At 35.1% G+C, this 18,623-nt stretch overlaps 1 protein-coding gene across 2 annotated transcripts in view; it reads left to right on the top strand.

Moving 5' to 3' along the window:
• Positions 1–18,623, top strand: part of sxc (O-linked N-acetylglucosamine (GlcNAc) transferase sxc) — a 132,216-nt gene that overhangs the window by 89,903 nt on the left and 23,690 nt on the right. Inside the window, exon 9 of one of the 2 annotated variants that reach the window (XM_017616406.1) lies at positions 11,078–11,258. The exons of the other annotated variant lie outside the window; for it this stretch is intronic. Within the exon in view, the coding sequence (XP_017471895.1) occupies positions 11,078–11,258 (181 nt within the window). The remainder of the gene's footprint in view (positions 1–11,077; positions 11,259–18,623) is intronic. 2 annotated transcript variants of the gene reach the window in all.

Raw genomic sequence — 18,623 nt, 5'->3', positions numbered from 1 at the left:
CGTAGAGAAATGCTGGGTATAATATTTATCGTAAAATTAATGACAGGCTTGATTAATAGCCCGGCCCTCCTGGCTGAGGTAAATTTTAATGTTCCTTCTCGAGTGTCAAGACACTTTCGACCTCTATTTTTAAAGCCATGCAAAACTAATTTTGAACTAAACGAATCATTCCGTGGTTTATGTCAGGATTTTAACTGTCATTCCAGCACGTTTGACGTATCGGACTCGATTTTTACTATAAAGAAAACTATTATTTCCACTCTCAATAATTGAAACACTATCTTTAGCATATCCAATCAGCTGATGAATTTGATTCTGTAGCTGAATAGTTCTAGATCTCCTCGTGTCGGTTGGGCGGGAATGGAGGGTAAAAAGCCGTTAATTAATTAATATCGACCAGTATAACCATTTTTGTTATAACATTTTTTTTGTGAAAGCTGATAGTTTACGAGTTATTAGAGTTTAAAGGTAGCTTTTCTTTTGCCAATCTGGCCACTCGGGTACAGCATCCAATGTCCCAAGAATTGAGTCTTAAGATAAAATAAAGAGAAATCTTTCAGAAACAGTGCTAATGGTGTATTAAATATAGTGTTTTAGTGGAATGGGAGCCTAAATCCAAAATTTAAAAAAAGTGAAATTTTGAACGGTATTTTGAGGGTTAAGTTATTGTTGTTGTAACTTCTCTATAGTTTTCTTATATTATATGATCATTTGTCTTTACGATAAAAAAATTTTCATTCCATTATCTCTTTTCTAAGCGAAGATCTCCGATTTTGAAAAAGAACTCTTGTTTTGCCTATAGTGCGACGCCTCTAGCCATTGTGTATCACAACTTTAAGTTATCGATGCAATATTTTTTTTTAAATCAGATGTTAATTCTGGCTTTGCAATTTAAAAGCAAATCCCTCTGTCAAGCTTTATATAAGGTCAGCATTAATATCGCCGATGACATTTAAGTCTTAGGTGGATTTTTATATCAGAATATCATTTTACAGGGCATTGAATATAAGCCCTCGATTTGCTCTCTCAACGCCAAGTAGTGTATTTATGCGGAAAAAGGTTCACATAGTGTTGTGAGTAGAGTACAATGCAACGAGACTTATTAAAAGTACTGCGGCAAATATACTTGCGTTACCCTTTAATACAGAGGCTCCCAAACTTTTTTTCTGTAGACCCCTTTCAAAACTTTACTCGTTTCTGTGGACCCTCTGCTGCTTATTTCTAACACATTTCCCAAAACTCATAAAGAAATGTGAAGATCAGATTGAACGATGTAAATTTGCATGGCGGGTGAGTTCCAAAACTAAATTCAATTCGCAGTGGCAAAAATAAAAATAGAATATTTTCTTGTGTTCTATTTATTAAAATAATGTGATTACACACTTGCAAAAAAAAAAAAAAAACAGAGCTCGTAAAGCCATCATAGTACTATCTCTCTCTGAGGAGTTATATTTTTAAGAGCACTCCATACACTCCTCACATGTTCGGCTCGCTCATGAATGTAGTAAAACAGTTTTTTAAATTGTTAGTTGCACAGTCTTTTATTACACGTACAGATATACATATATAACTTAACACACAATTATTTGCGAGGATTAATATTTCGCCAACTACGCTTGAAGGCGGTTGATTTTACAATGAGCATTCTGTCCGGTTGTTCATCTTATCGAAGTCTAGTTTTGGGCGTGTTCAGTGCCGTCCGATCGTTCATCCTGAGTCCTGTGCGCATGGTTGCATTTGTCGGCAATGATGTGTCTGTCAGGTCCGTTCAAGTACTAAGTCATTCCAATCCTACATGAATTTGTTGAATTTATTTGTGCTGATGCCATAACTTTTATTTTTATCGCTCCAAATTTTAAAGTGACGCGAAAAATATCCATCCCTCACATTTTTAAAACACAAAGCTTATAACGATAATACCGCAAAGGTTTTTACGCTAAACTTTAAATTCAGAAACTGGCAATAGAGGAAATACCGAATCTAGAAAAATTTATCATACACAACCAAGCAAGCAAGAAGCACAAGAAATGTTTTACCGTCCTCTTCAAGCCAGAACGAGCAAATGGAGTGGTCATTTACGCCTTTCACAGTCAGGGTTTGTGCCCCGTGAAGTGACCAGTCAGCAGTCCAACAAGTTGTCTGCTCAGTTAGAGCAAAAAACTATATAGACCTTCTGAGATTGAAGGCAGCATGAGTTTTGCCCACTTCATCCCTTCGAGTCATTGCTGATGGTGGCTTCGATGGTCGATGTAGGGAGTGCTATAACTGGTCGCGGAGCGAGGAATGCCTGATCTAAGCCAACTGTGGCTAAATGGTCAGATGTCTCATTGCCAGTTACTCCCCGAGTGACCTGGCACCCAAAGGTAAGGTAAGCTTACCAACATAATTTAGTCGAGACTTGCATTACCGAACTAGTTTGAAAGTACTTCGATAGAGGGCTGGCCAGTGCTTTAAGTGCAGCACTGATGTCGCTACAGACACGTAAACTCCTACCTTTCCACTTATTTTCCACCACGTAGTGAGAATTGCAAATACCTGAGCCTGGAAGACCGAAGCATATTCCCCAAGAGAAAGGTGAAGCTTATATTCACTAACTTCGAAAGAGACCCCAGATCCTGACCCTGAGTCAGTTTTGGAGCCATCAGTGAAGATTCGACAATGAGTGAGTTCGGGCTAAGTGCCGGAATTAAACCAGCATTCCCCCTCAGGGAACTGAACATTATCGAATCTCTTCAAAAAAAAAGTATTGTCCTATAGCATTGAAAAGAAACAAGTGCACAAATCTCTGCCGCCAGCCTCGCCTCACTCAGTGTTATACCAACATCCGTTTCTTTTTAGTCTGCAGGCGGCCTTTAAGTGCGTCAAGAGCACTATACACCACTCAAAAAAATTAAAGTTAAATAAAGAGGCTATAAAGCAACCATTTTGGTTCTTTACTATTGAAACCAGATACATTTTCGTAAACCCCCACTTACTACTCGTGGTCCCCCATGTTTCTTTCACGCCTTTCATGCAGTCCCCCGTGGACCTCTGGGGCTCCACCGGGGCCCCTTTGGGAATCACTGCTTTAATACATACATGTTTGCGGGACGAGGTATTACATAAAAATAGTCAATTATTAAGTTAAATAAATCAATTAATTTTTTATGTATTTATACCTACATGGTTCCTTCAAATAGTTTATACTATTGGAACTTCGTCGAACGGGATTTTTTAATTGTGCTATTTGGGTGACAAAGATAGTTAGTTATTTGATTTAATGGATTTATCCTGCAAAGGAGTTTCAATACTTACTACGATATTATTATATGGATCCTTAAACTTTTCAATCGGATATATCGGACTTTTTTTTTGTATTTACAAAATGTATGCACATGCACATGTATATCTATGGTTGAGAATTTTAGGTTTTTATATTAACAGTTTAAAAAATTTAAAAAATCGAAGAGAAAGGACAAAGTAACTGAAAATCGCTATATAACAATTAGCTAATTCTTCAGGAACTAAATAAAACTAAAAAGTTTATATAAAAAACTTCGTCAATGCATTTTGAAATTATCCGATACTATCGATAGTATCGATAGTTTGACATCTCTACTAATTACCGCCTTCTCCTCTTTTTTGGCCGGCAGACATGCATAAAATTTTGTATTTTTTGACAATTTCGGGGGACCTCGCTGAACATTTTCCAAAAAAAAAAGCAAAATCCGTCGCGCGCTTTTTTTCTATGTTAACTTTTACTAACTCCAATATTACACAGGCCAACAAAAATTTGGAAAAAATTTGGTTTCCTAAAATGTTAAAGCGGTTTTTGATAGACTCTTTTGTGCTGATTACGAATCTGTAAGTAGAAATTTTCCATAAGCTTTAGATTTTGAGAAAAACGTGGTCAAAGTATCAAAAAATCGCGTTTTTCGAAATATTTGAGAAGCTCTAGCAAGGAAACAAAAGGGGATAGAACCTTTGGTTTAGGCTAAGATTTTGTTTTGTTTGTTTGTCGATTTCTATGCTGCGATCAACTGGACCAAAAAATTTTTCATATCTATTGAGTATTTTGTTAAGCTCTTTCCTTATAGAATTGGCAATATTGTGATCGACGGAAATATTCGCCTCGATGCTATTGATGTGCTGCGCTCTCTTCCGCTTAAGGGGCAGCAGTATATATGGTTTTAAAATAAGGTGCTTTAATTCCCTGTCTAGTACGGCCTTAACTTCCGTGAGTGTATCGTCGCCTATTATTCCGTCAAAAGATTCGAGTCCTGGGAGAACTAAAAAAGGTAGTGGGTAGGTCCTTGCCTACAAACTTAAAAAAATTTCGACAAACTTTCCTGTCTATTTTGAATCCCATGGAACCTGAATTTCTTTTATGCTATCATACCTTGGAAATCTCGAACTGTTTGCTTGTCTGGTTTTGGGAAGATGGATCGACATTCATTCTTGTTGTTGCTGAGGGTAGATTGATTGTTCCGGGATTGCCCTGATCCTGAGTATGAGAAATTTGGCCCTACCTGGTTTTGGATTCTACCGGTATAGTTATTGTTTGGCTGGGTTGGGTAGCTAGATCCCGACCGGTTCTGGCTTGATAGCTTTTAGCTGTGTCAGTGTAGTCCCTATTGCTCCGCGAAAAATATCGCGGTGCCAAAGATTGGTATGTGTCGCCGAACTTTCTGATGTTTCAATTTAGCGTTTGTGGTGTGCGGTAAATGGCATTTCTGCGAACCACATTGACAAACATTGGTACATACGAATTGCTCCTGGCAGAGACTTTGGCTTTTGCATAAGGAGTAGAGTTGGCAGGTTTCCATTTAATCCCCTGATGAATACATCTGATGCCCTACGCCGATTTGCCTCTGCCAACGCCTTCACCGTTAAACATACTTCTCGCTATTTTTCGGGTTAATCATAAGCGAAAGCTGCTTATGGATACGAGCGTAAAATTCGGACACCTTTCGGCGTCCTTGCGTTATTTGGGTTAATTGCTGATCTAATATCTCAATGTTCCTAGCATCTGCGTAATGAAGCGACAGAATTTCTTTGATACTTTCCCAATCGGCATCAAGGATATTGTGAGACACCAGTGCAGCGTCTGCTGCACCCCTAACTTTGTACCTAATGTGCCTTAGAATGGCCCTATAAATCGGCTTGAGCCGCACAACTTGGTAGTCTTTAACAATCTGTTCCGCGCTGTGAATTCAGGAGGAATAGTGCCCCCGAGATCCATCAAATATCTGGAGTTCCTTAACGCAGTCTGGCCGTTTTGAAATTTCTCTTAACTCGTCCTCCGTTTGAGGACTCGTGACTGGTTCTTCCTCAGGCTGTGGGTCGGTGTCTGCAGATTGTCTGCGCACCTCCTCAACTTGACTTTCTAATCTTTCCAAGTTTTCACTTACTCCTTGAATGGATTCTTCACTATTCCTGGTTGCCACGCTTTTTAGGCGCTCTTCGAATCTTCTAAGCTGCGAGAGAATGGCATTTACGGCGCCATTCGTCTCCGTTAAGGACTTCTTAATATCGTCCGTGTTCATGTTTATGCTGGAATGAAAAAAATATAAAATCAGGGTTATGATGTTTTACTTACAAAAACCAATATTTCATCGGAATTTCGTCACTGATGTGCTTTTTTGTTCTATCCCTTATTATACACGGTTATTTGATGATTTCACTTTCTATTTTTGTTGATATCTACCTTGTCTTATATCTTCACTTCTATCTCCAATTTTTTGTATGATTTTTGTCTTTTTTTTCTTATGAACAAAATTAAACGCTGTCCTTATTTTATATCTTCGCTTCTTTCTCCAATTTTTCACAGGAGCTCTGTATGGTTTTTTGTCTTTTTTCTTATGAACACAATTAAATACGAAGTTTTTTTCCTTAAAGGTTTTCACTATTTTTATTTCCGCTTTTATCTCCAATTTTTCACAGGATTCTGTATGATTTTTGTCTTTTCTCTTATGAAATACCGTTAAATACCAAATTTTTTTTCCGTAAGGTTGTTTTCACTAGAACAGATGTTTGCAACCCACTCGGGCGCCAGTTAAGTCTCAGTGAGCGAGGTTAATTAAAAAATTAAAGTTGCGGTGAACCAACCGCTCACCGAAGATCAAATTCAAACAACGATTTCACAACGTTATAAAGGTAATTTTATTCTGTGCTTATGCACCACCAAAGTATGTTACAAAAGTAGACTTATTGTGTGCTCAATGCACCACTAAAATTATGTTATAAAAGTAAACTTATTGTGTTCTCAATGCACCACCCAAAAATAGACTGAACTTAACAATTCAATATTCCTATCAACTAACTTCTTAGCCTGACCAATTCTGCTTATGTTGCAGCTTCCATGCTTTTGTATTTCCCAATCGATCAGTTGCGCGTGTAGGCCGATATTGCCTACCTTGCAATTCTCACGCTTTCGCTGGTTGTGTTTGCCCAACGTGATCGCGCTGTTGCACCGGTGCTGCATCAGCGAAAGTTCTGCGGTAAACCCTAAGTGGAGTAATGATGTGATCCATTAGGTAGCGTTAAGGAAACTTACATATATACATATTAGGGCTGATGATACCCGGGTACCCGATTACCCGGGTGTTACCCGGGGCTTTTATTACCCGGGTAGCCGGGTATTACCCGATTTGCCCGGGTACCCCGGTAATATACATATCGTCGCCTCAGAAAACGGATGACGAATGTGCAAAATCACGATTTTGGGATTTTGATGCAGATTTACTAAGTTGGACATGCTCTTTCGATTTCTGCAATCCATTTTTTTATATCTCCATTAGTTTTTGAGATATTTCGTGCGCATTTTGTCGTATGTTACATAATATTAATGATTGGGTATGCCTTTTGTTGTATGTGCTGAAAATGCGTCACATACGACAAATTCCCATACAAACGTACCTTTTTTTTAATCATAAAACGTTTGTCGTATGTGGCACATACGACAAATTCCCATACAAATGTAATCCTTTTTTAATCATAAAACATTTGTGTATTATCGCAAAACTTTGAACTTACGACAATTGGATGGTCCTCTACTATAACGATACAATTAAAATTGAAAATTAAACTAAGTAACTAATTTTAAAATTTTAAATTTTTAAATTTTAGCTTGCACTGAGTCTCCAATGAAATGAAAGAGATAAAAATGTACAAAAGACTGAATTTAAGTATTGTTTTTTGTTTTTATATAAAGAAAACGTATGTTCGTAACATATTTACAGCATAAGAGATGTACAGATTTTTTTTATTAAATACATGATTGTGTTTTTGTTATGTTTTTTCTAATAAGTAATCATTATTTAATAAATATGTCTGTTTTTTTCATCGAATTATACCATCGTCGTTGAAATAGATACTTTACTATTGTCGTATGTTCTGTGGACAAAACAAAGTGGTGAGTAAACGGTACTTACGACAAATGTATACGGAATGAAAAGTAAATTTTCTCATTAACGTTAAGAGATATTAAATGTAAAAATATGGGAAATCAAAACTAATAACACCAACTACGTCTCCTTCAAAAGTTACAAAAATCTACCGTACAGTTTCGGATTAATTCGACCTTAAACTTCAAAGTCAATTTTCTCAAAACCGTGTTTTGTAACATTCGACATCCGTTTTCTGAGACGACGATATGTTGGTGCCGGTTAAACGAAAAACATCCGGGAAATGCGACATAAAGCTTCTTGTATAATCTTTTTGGTGAGGATAAATATTTTTTCAGTGAGAAAATTTTTTATTTATAATTATTTTTTTATGTCTAGAATGTACGCGACTATGTACACCTAACCGCTGGCCTGAGTAGACGGAGACAAGAAAAGTAAATTAAAACAATAGTTTCTGTACTTAAATTCAAACTTCTAATTTTTGTAAATGCATATACATACATGCATGTGTACATATGTATGTATGTATGTATATTTAAAGAATATTAAACATTAATATTTTAAAACAGGGACCGAGAACAAAATGTATGATCGAAACTAAATGTCATTGTCGTAGTTTTGTTCCCAAGAACGCGTCAAAACCAAAACCAAAATGAGACTAAACCCTGTGGAACGTTCCCAGAGAGAACAAAATGCAAACAATATTTTCGGGAACATTTCTAAGAGAACAAAATGCTAACGTTTTGGCAAAGAAAAAAACGGGAACAAAATTCTGAGGAACTTACTCGCGAAGAACAATTTGGGAGCTAAAGTCCCAGGAACTTTGTTACAGAGAACGAAAAAGGAACAAATCTTCTCTGAACTATCTCATAGCGTTCCATTACTTTGAAATGTTTGAATATTAATGTTAATCAAAAAAAAAAACTGAATGATACGAGGGTCGTATGAAAACTACCCGGCCTTGAATAGAATAAAACGATTTTTTTAACGAAATTCAATTTATTTTTCAACATAATCTCCTTTTAGCTCGATACACTTAAGCAAACGTTTTTCCCATGTTTTGATCCCTTCCGAATAATAGGTTTTCTCCAACCCTTCAAAATAAGCATTTGTTGCTGCAATTACTTCATCATTTGAGCTAAATTTTTTCCCGCCGAGCCATTTTTTAAGATTAGGAAAGAGGAAAAAGTCACAGGGGGCCAAATCTGGAGAATACGGTGGATGAGGAAGCATTTGGTAGCCTAATTCATTGAATTTAGACATGGCTACGACACATGTGTGTACACGAGCATTGTCTTGATGAAAAAGAACTTTTTTTTTTCAACAAATGTGGACGTTTTTCCTTCAAAGCCTTGTCAAAATCACCCAATATTTTGCAGTAGTATTCGCCATTAATTGTTTTTCCTTTTTGTAGGTAATCAATATGTATAACCCCACGCGCATCCCAAAATACTGTGGCCATAACCTTGTTTGCTGATAATATCGCCTTTGCCTTCTTTGGAGCTGGTTCACCACGACGAGTCCACTGTTTTGACTGTTCTTTCGTCTCTGGTGTGGAGTGATGAATCCACGTTTCATCGACAGTTACAAATCGACGCCAAAACTCCTGGGGATTTGCGTTTAACATTGATAAACAATCATTTGAAATGGAAACACGTGTTTGTTTATGGTGTGTTGTGAGTAATCGCGGCACCCATCTTGCGGAAAGCTTTCTCATATCCAAATGATTTTGCAAAATGTTATTAACCCGTTCAATTGAAATGCCCACACTCTCACCAATCTCACGCACTTTCAATCTTCGATCACTCATTACCATATCACGGATTTTTTCAATCATTTCTGGTGTAGTGACCTCATTTGGACGACCTGAACGTTCCTCATCAAAAATGCTCGTACGGCCGCGTTTAAATTCAGCTACCCAATATTTTATAGTTGTTAATGACGGTCCAGAGTCTCCATAAACTTCGTTAAATTCCGATTTAATTTCGTCGTTTGTTTTCTTTTTCAAAAACAAATATTTTATCACTGCTCGATATTCAATTTTTTCCATGTTGACAAAAAGCACAAAAGTAAGTCAATTGTAACACGTATAAAATTTGTTGTAAATGTCATATCGCTGAGAAATTTTGACACGTGTTATTTGAAGAGTTGTATATTTTATCAAAATATTTTTTTTAGTTGTAGCAGCGCCATCTCTATTCAAAATCGGGTAGTTTTCATACGACCCTCGTAATTATGTATGCAAATAAAGTTTTTTTTTTTTTTTCTTCTGGAAGTTGAAATGGTTGGCTCTGGCTTAGAATTAACATCCGTGGATCTCACTGAAACAACTTTTCCTCCGAACACGAAAGACTCTTCTCTACGGCAGGAAATATTGTAACGGCGAAAAGATCGTGTTTGGCCCCCGATTCGGTTAACTTGCTAGTCTTCTTGCATCAAAATAAAAACTTGTTGAAATGATAATGTAATTTTTTTTTATAAATAATTATTAAAACTTGTTATGATAGTAACAACAAAAAAAGATCGTGTTATCACTGAGTCAATCTGATGATTTCTTCCCTGACAAATGGAATTTTGAGGTCTTGGTGAGTGGCATAGTTGGTGACATACCAAGGAGCATTAACAATACTTCTTAGGGCCTTATTTTGATACCGCTGTAGTATTTCTGTTTGAGTTACTCGCAGTACCCCATAGTTGCATAGCGTATGTCCAAACCGGCTTCAGCATAACTTTGTGCAAAAGGATTTTGTTTTCTAAACTCAGCTCAGATTTCGCAGCAAGCAGCCAGTACATTCTTAATGTTTTTAATGCAAGTTGACTTTTTTTCGCTTTAATATGCAATTTCCACGAAAACCTGAGATCAAGATGGATTCCCAAATAATTGACTTGATTGATAAATAAGGTTGCAAACGGTCAAATGAAAATGCGTCATGATACGAAGAGTCTCCACACAAATAGTTATGCCTATATATAATCGTAAATGCGTTTAATTTTTACCTCTCCACATTTTTTCGGGTGCCCGGGTACCCGGGTAATTACCATACTGCCCGGGTACCCGGGTAGCTCATTACCCGGGTGAAATCATCAGCCCTAATACATATGTACTTGTGACAATTATGAAAAGTTTAAAGAATTAAACCATGCTAAATAGTTATTAGAGTTGGACTTTTTAGTTCACTTTAATGATTAGTTCGTTCATCTTATTGAACTACAGTTCACCTAATTGAACAGGTTCCGCAGTAGGAGCTGAGTTACATAACAACAAAAATGTATGTATGTTTTATAACACATACATATTGAATTGAATTGCTCTTCGCTTTGGCACCTGAAAGGGAATCTCATTTGTTAAACAACAAATCCGAAAAACTGAACTCAAATATTTACTTTTTTACACAAATTGCAATACACATTGTAAAACATTGGAAATTCAATGAAATAAAATGTCCTTTCAGCGCGAATTCCCATCAATTTTTTCTTTATGCCCTTACAACGAAAATCGAGGTGTCATATGTATGTTTTAAAATTACATTTTCTTTTTTATTAGAGTGTTGGCAAGGAAAAGTTTAGTTCCCTTTAATGAACAAACTAACGAACTAGATCAATTATTTGAGCTGGCTCTTTCGCTCTTTAGTTGAAAAGCTCCCCAAGCCGACTAACTATGTATGAATAATTAGCTCTTTTTTTTGTTCAAGGTCTCTCTTCTGAGCGTGTGATTTTTTCAAACGTGGCTGCAAAAGAAGAACATGTCCGTCGTGGTCAATTAGCTGACATATGTCTCGACACGCCGCTTTGTAATGGACACACCACTTCTATGGATGTTCTTTGGACAGGAACGCCTGTAGTTACCTTACCAGGAGAAACATTGGCATCACGGTAAGTATTATTACAGTGATAGCATTAATGCTAAATATCCTATTTTGACTGGTTCCACTTCAGTTCAAGGAGGCAGTCCGTTTTTATATCGAGAATAAACTTCAGAATAAAATATGTTTATCTTTATTTTAATAATTTTTATAGCATTACTTTTGAATTTCTTACGAATTTTCTAAGATTTTGTCAAAAAGAATAATTTTGTGGCAATTTGTTTTAAACCTTGTAGTTCGGTGCCTAGATCTAGATCTAGAAACTAGATCGGAGATCGGTGCATACTTTAAAGCTAAAGTTTCTTCAACTGTATACTTTTCAGCAAAATTAATTAAATCTTACTCTCGATAGTCTGCGGCAGAAATGGCAAATCTGCCTCCGTTTGTTTAAAAATGCGTGTGCCACGCATGTAATATGCGTGAGTTTTGGGTAAAACACCGAGATAACCTTACCCGCTTTAGTCATTTACGGCGCTGCATCAGTAAAAATAGTAAAATTTTGTCTTTGGTGGTATATTCACCTAAAAGCTTTAGGGAATCAAACAAACNTGCGTGAGTTTTGGGTAAAACACCGAGATAACCTTACCCGCTTTAGTCATGTACGGCGCTGCATCAGTAAAAAATAGTAAAATTTTGTCTTTGGTGGTATATTCACCTAAAAGCTTTAGGGAATCATCAAACAAACAACCAATCGCCTCATGATCTGCTTTATCGAGTTTAACAGCCCGATTCTTTACACTTGATAAATACAAAATTTTTGTAATTTGCCAATTTTTTATTATTTATCAAGAATTGGAATGCTAGCACAGAAATCAAAAGTTATTTTCTTGATAAATTATCAAAATTGAAAATGCTGTTGATAAGCGTTTACAAATTGAAATTTCATATGAAAATTATAAATTTTGTATACTAAAAAATTTGTTTCTTTCATTTAAATACTGCATGTGTCGGCATTTGAAACTGGGACACACAGAATTTATAGCCGACATCTCTACCTACTCGTCTACGACAGTCAAAAGCTTTTTTGCTTTTAAATTCATATTTTTCTTATGTGACAATGAAATCAGTTCCACTCATGTGGAAATCGGTTCCCCTCTTGTGAAAATCGTAGAGCTTTTTTATTTTATAAATATTGACACAGAATGCGATGATAGCTTTTACTTGATAAAAGTCTTGATAAAATTTCTTTACAAATAATTTATCAAGAAAACAAAGAATTGGGCGGTAACTATATTCAGCAAAATCTGTTTCGTTGATGGAAGTTGCCCATCCAAGATTCCTATCATCACATATGCTATGTATACGGTGACCATCCGTTCTGTTTTTTGCAGGACCGTACTGTTTTTCAAAAGTCGGTCCTGCGTAGTTTTTCAAACCTGAAAATGTACTGCTTTTTTCCAAGTGTCCTGCATTTGCTCCGCATTTTATTCGTTATTTTAAAATTATCGGACAATGGATGGATTTTTACAAAAAAGTGTTTCTTGGTACTTTTCGTAGCTTTTCTTCAATATCTCATGAAAAAATCTCCCAATCAACGTAAGCGACTTACATCTCGAAGAGTATTGATGTGCCTCTTACCAAAATATATAACTTGTGGCGACTTCAATGAAAATTATAAGTGCTGCAGGCGACCATTTGCATTTTGTCGTCAATGTCGAAAAAAGTGAGATTTTCAATCAAATACGCAGTTTTATTTGATTATTTTTTTCATTAGCTTAAAAATTCGATAAAGAAGATATATCATTACAGCAAAAGATACAAAGATAATGAAAACTCGGATTAGAAATGTAGATGCTTTGAAGCGCACTCTGCACAAATTATATATTTTTGTAAAGGGCACATAAATACCTTTGTAACTCGTCGTTTACGTCGATTCATGACGTCGATTTTTGACAAATAACTGCGAAAAGTACCAAAAAAACAAAAAAAGGGTATTGTTTTCGTTTTGAATGACTCAAATTTGCCTATAAAATAATCTTTTAAAGATTTTTACTTTTCGTGTAAGCTATTGTAATTATAATATGTTTTACTATACTTTTATAAATATTAATTTAAAAAAAGATTAATATCGATTAAGAAAACGTGATTCATTTTTAAAGTTTAAAATGTATTAAGAATTTAGAATCATAAATACTCTTTTGATTTTTATACTACGTAAATATATGTAGGCATATTTTAGAAAAATTGTCCTTCATTTTGAATACATATTTATGATCACCGTAGCTATTTAACGCCCAACAGATTCAGTCGTTTCGTCAATAGATATCCACAAATATTTATTTTTCCCTTCAGTCCTTATATTAAGAATGGTTCATGTGTAAATCCGATAAACATTACGACGCAATGTGATTTCGGATGGTATATTTTTCAAAAAACATTCTGAGATTATTATTTCTTAATTTCTGCAGAGGAATGTCAGCAGACACAAAAGCTTTGCACATATCGTCCACGAATTGTTCATTTTGTGAATCGGTTGATTTTGTCTTATCAGTTGTTGCACCTCAATCATTTTCTTGGCCTGCCGCGCCTTATGTGTCACGCCTTCCAAGTGCTGCCTAATGGAAGAAAATTTACCTTCCGCGACAGATTTGTTGCACACCTTACAAAAAAGAATTTTTCCATCAGTCGTAAAAGCAAGAAATCGCCGTACATATAACGCAAGCTTTGAAGAGCATTTTTGTTTGATTCTTCCCATGTTCTGAAATGTAAAATTTTCTATGAATAATAGCCGTCATCGATTCGCCAACTGTTAGCAAGTGGCGAAACGAACGAACTCAATGAGGTACAACCAAACTCGCTATCGTCTAACTTTGTTGTTGCTTTCATATGCAAAATTCTTCTTTAAGCGACCGGGACTCAAACATAGCGAGCGAGAAGTGGCGAATCGATGACGGCTTATAAAGACTTCCATAACTAAAAATACTTACTTGTGTTTGATGAAATCCTTAGGGCTTTGTTACTAGCTTGCCAAACGAAATTATAATACGGGTCAGTGGCGGGACAACTCCCCTGTCAAGAGCGAAAAATATAGTATTCTCTTTCTCGCGCAGAAAAAACTTTATATAAATATGCTGTGAATCATGCTGTGAACGCGCACTATGATATTTATTTAATTTTCGACACAGTGTTACCATATTGTTATTATTTTACAAATTTTTATTATTAGTTCCAGACGTAACAACGCAATGCAAAGTATCCGAAAATACGTATTTATTGCAAAATATGCTTTTATCGTAAAATATGCTCTATGAAATATAACTCAAACTTTATATTTTTTTGTAAAACGTTTAAACTTTTCATCAGCATGTTGCTTACATGTCTGACAAAAAACATGCTCGAACATACTTTGAGTTGCCCTAGTCATTAGTAAGTTAACACCTTCCACCAGAGGCTTCAATTTTCAATTGGAATTTTTTCGTTTCCTATAAGAAATAAATTATTTTAAATTTTATTTTTAAACCTTGCAATACTGGAAACTTAAAATTAAATTGGAATTCATATTATTTTAAACTTTATGAAAAACAAATCCTATTTCTATTCTAAGGACAGTTTTCAATATAAATGATCAATTTTCCTGAATTTCTTAAAAACGAAAACAATTCAGGCAGAAAGGTGCGATTTTTGAGAAAATGTTTGTAAAAATATAGAATAAATATATGATAAATATATATTATAAATATACTTAAACGTAAAATATAGGATAGCTCTAATCGGTATTAGGCAAGTGGACATGGCGCCTACCATATAAATTAAATTTTTCATACTGCATTTGTACTGGGTTACATATAGCATGTACATACTTCTAAAGCGGGCAAAAATAGGCATAAGAAGAAAAAAAGGACAGAGAGAAAACAACCAAGACTGAGTGGTAGGGTTGCTGATGGGAAAAATGTTACAAAACGGGATTGATTTTTCGACCGCAAGGCGAGCAAGGAGTCTGCCCGCAACTTAAGAAGAAGTTTGGAAGATTGATAATTCCCGCAATAATTAGAAACCGCGTGGAAAAAGTTTTTATTATTAAGACCGCGAGTAAATCGTATATAAACTATTTGTGCCGATCAATTTGATTTAAATTGAATCAACAATTTATGGGTTTTAGCAGGCCGAGTTAGACAGAGTTTACCAATGATCACCGCTTTTGGAAGCATACCCAGTAATGGCGACTTTTCGAGAACCAATAATTAATCCTGTTCTTGTGGGAGCGGAACCATTATAGACTATCTGAAGGAAATAGCGATGAAACACGAACGACTGAATTTAGATCAATAAAATTATATATTGGTATCATATGTCGTAGAGGAAGGAGATGGTTAGGGTTCTAAAGTTTGTCAAATCGTTAAAATTTTTTTGTTACCTCAGAAAAGAATGTTAAGTTATTGTACGAGTTCGCGTAGGGTCTCGTTTTGGCATAGAGAGATTACGTACTTTAGCACAGAAAGAGGTACAGCTACCTGGTGTCGGCACTAGGTGAGGCATTGTAAAAGACATCTACTCACCGCGATATTTATCTATATATAATGCAACTAAGTAATGCATCTTTATGTTTTTTGTTTTTGTGAAGTTAGCTGATAAGATGAGTGTAAAAAGGAATATTTTAAAATTATTATTTTTTCTTAGAAATTGTGTATGAAGTACGTAAACTTAAGTAAAGTGAAAATATAAGCAAAAAGTTACGTACAGACATACCATGTACAGAGTGTTTAGAGTGCATAAAGAAAAGATAAATTCACATGTATGTATGTAGGATCAAGAAAATTACTAAGAAAATCTAAGTAAAGTGAAAGCGAAGGGAAAAGAATTCCTGTATACACGCGTATGAGGGTTTTTAAATAAACGAAGAGCAGTGAAGGTTTCGAAAATGCATAAAGCCAAGTAAGAAAAGTGAATCGAAATTAGAAAAAAAAGGGAAAAACAATATATACACATTTTTATAAACTAAAAAAACCCACAGAATTTCCCGCCATTTCACCGCTACGAGGGAAGCGCTTCACTCCGCCACGGTAAATTGTGACTATAAATACTTCCTTACTTTTGTTGAAAAGTGTATATTGTTATATATTTTCTATACAATACTTTTTTTCATTTCTAAAAATACGTATAACTTACGTATGTATGTACATACTAGTATTTATACATAAATACCAAATTTTAAGTACACACATATATACTTATAACTATGCATATGTACATATGTAAGCTTTTCTGCTCCGATAAAGTTTTTTTTTCTTTTTGCATTTACCTTTTTCCCTTAAGAGTACGTACGCGTTGACATATTACATACATTTGTATGTATGCATATATATCAATCCGCTAAGCCTGCTTATTATCTAAAATCAAACCTGGATTAGGAAAGCCAGCGCGAATGGAGTGAAAGAAATAAAAAAATTAAATTTTTCTGATGAGAACTCTCTTATTCTCGTAAACTCTTGAGCTACTGGATTTTCTCTTCGTTTCTTAGGTGTTAAGCTATATACTTACGTATGATATACATATATTTTTTTCCTTTTCTCAGTCCACTAATTCACTAGTTTAACCTTTTTGTAGGTCGTTTTTTTAAACATGGCCGAAACCGAAAGTAAGTTTGTTGTTGGGAAAATGGGGGCATCCTGCCAATTGCAAGCACCCACCAATGGGAGCCCTGGTTGGGGTGGGTATGGTGCAGTTAAGACCACGGCTGTAAGAGACTTTTTATGTAGGTATGGAAGACGTTTTTTTCACTTAACGTGATTGTTGTTTTTGCTATTAGTTAATTTTATTATTGTTTGGATTGGTGTTTGAATCAATCAGAATGTTGTCGGTCTGTTAGTGTGCACATATTTTTTTGTATGGCTTGTTGGTGTAGACCATTCTTACTGTTGCCCTTATTTCGTTAACCCACGGCATTGGCTGAATCCCCGGGCTGGACAACAAGCAAGGTGCACACGGGGGTAACATAAGAAGAGTCATGAAGGAGCTTTTCAAATTTCACACTACACCGCAGGTAACCATAACACATTCCTCTTGAAGTATTTTTGTTAGAGTACTGGAACTTGGTATAGAGATATATAAAACCAATTCCATACTCATGGACAAACATATAAACTGAATTTTTCATTCCGCATGCCTCGAGGAAGCATGTATGTTAGGGTGCCCATCGCAAATGCTTTATTGGAAATTTCTAGACCCCCTAATTTTATTCGGTTTTTATGAGAAATATTATCTCCTATTTTCATAAATTTTTTTAAAGGTCATTTAGAGGTCGCAACCTATCGATTGAGGTCAGAAAATACGATTTTGTAGATTTATGAGTTTTGGAATGACTCTTTTTCATTCGATTTCAAAGATCCTATATGATCTGAGAAGAGGATATATAGGCCTTTAAAATGATGTATAATAATCTATTGTCGGACTAGGTTTGTTGGGATTTTTTATTGGGTAAAATAAATAAATCCCATATTTTTCTTAATTTTTTAACTTTTGAGCATCGATAAATTCCACAATTTCAAAATATGTAGTACGATCTAAAATAAAATCTAGTTTTAAATANTTTTTATGAGAAATATTATCTCCTATTTTCATAAATTTTTTTAAAGGTCATTTAGAGGTCGCAACCTATCGATTAAGGTCAGAAAATACGATTTTGTAGATTTATGAGTTTTGGAATGACTTTTTTTCATTCGATTTCAAAGATCCTATATGATCTGAGAAGAGGATATATAGGCCTTGTATAATAATCTATTGTCGGACTAGGCTGGTTGGGATTTTTTATTGGGTAAAGTAAAAAAATCCCATATTTTTCTTAATTTTTTAACTTTTGACCATCGATAATTTCCACAATTTCAAAATATGTAGTACGATCTAAAATAAAATCTACTTTTAAATAAACTGATAGCACATTTATTGCAACCGCATAAAAATTGTCGAAGTTAGGCGACTTTTCTTAAATACGGCCTCGGATGGGTCAAGAAGNCGCATGCAAATTGTCGAAGTTAGGCGACTTTTCTTAAATACGGCCTCGGATGGGTCAAGAAGTTTCGAGATACACATATATGATATAAGTGGGCGGTGCCACTCCCATTTTCCTTAAATTTTTGGAAAAAAACAGTTTTTTGCTAAGGAGCAATTGTAGATATAAATTTTAAATAAATATTGATGAATTTCTTAGCCACACTGCTCAAAAAATCTGAAAGTCCGGTACACACAATATAAATTGAAGGCCGTATTTAAGAAAAGTCGCCTAACTTCGACATTTGTTACGCGATTGCAATAAATGAGCTATCAGTTTATTTAGAAATAGATTTAATTGTAGATAGTACTACATATTTTGAAATTGGGGAAATTATCGATGGTCAAAATTTAAAAAATTAAGAGAAATATTGTTTTTTTTTTTTATTTT

The sequence above is a fragment of the Rhagoletis zephyria genome, unplaced genomic scaffold (assembly GCF_001687245.7).
Source record: "Rhagoletis zephyria isolate East Lansing unplaced genomic scaffold, Rhagoletis_zephyria_1.1 Rzeph_scaffold_01198, whole genome shotgun sequence".
NCBI classification, from domain to species: Eukaryota; Metazoa; Arthropoda; class Insecta; order Diptera; family Tephritidae; genus Rhagoletis; species Rhagoletis zephyria.
Note: the sequence above shows the minus strand (reverse complement) of the source record. Positions and strands in the feature narration are given on the sequence as shown.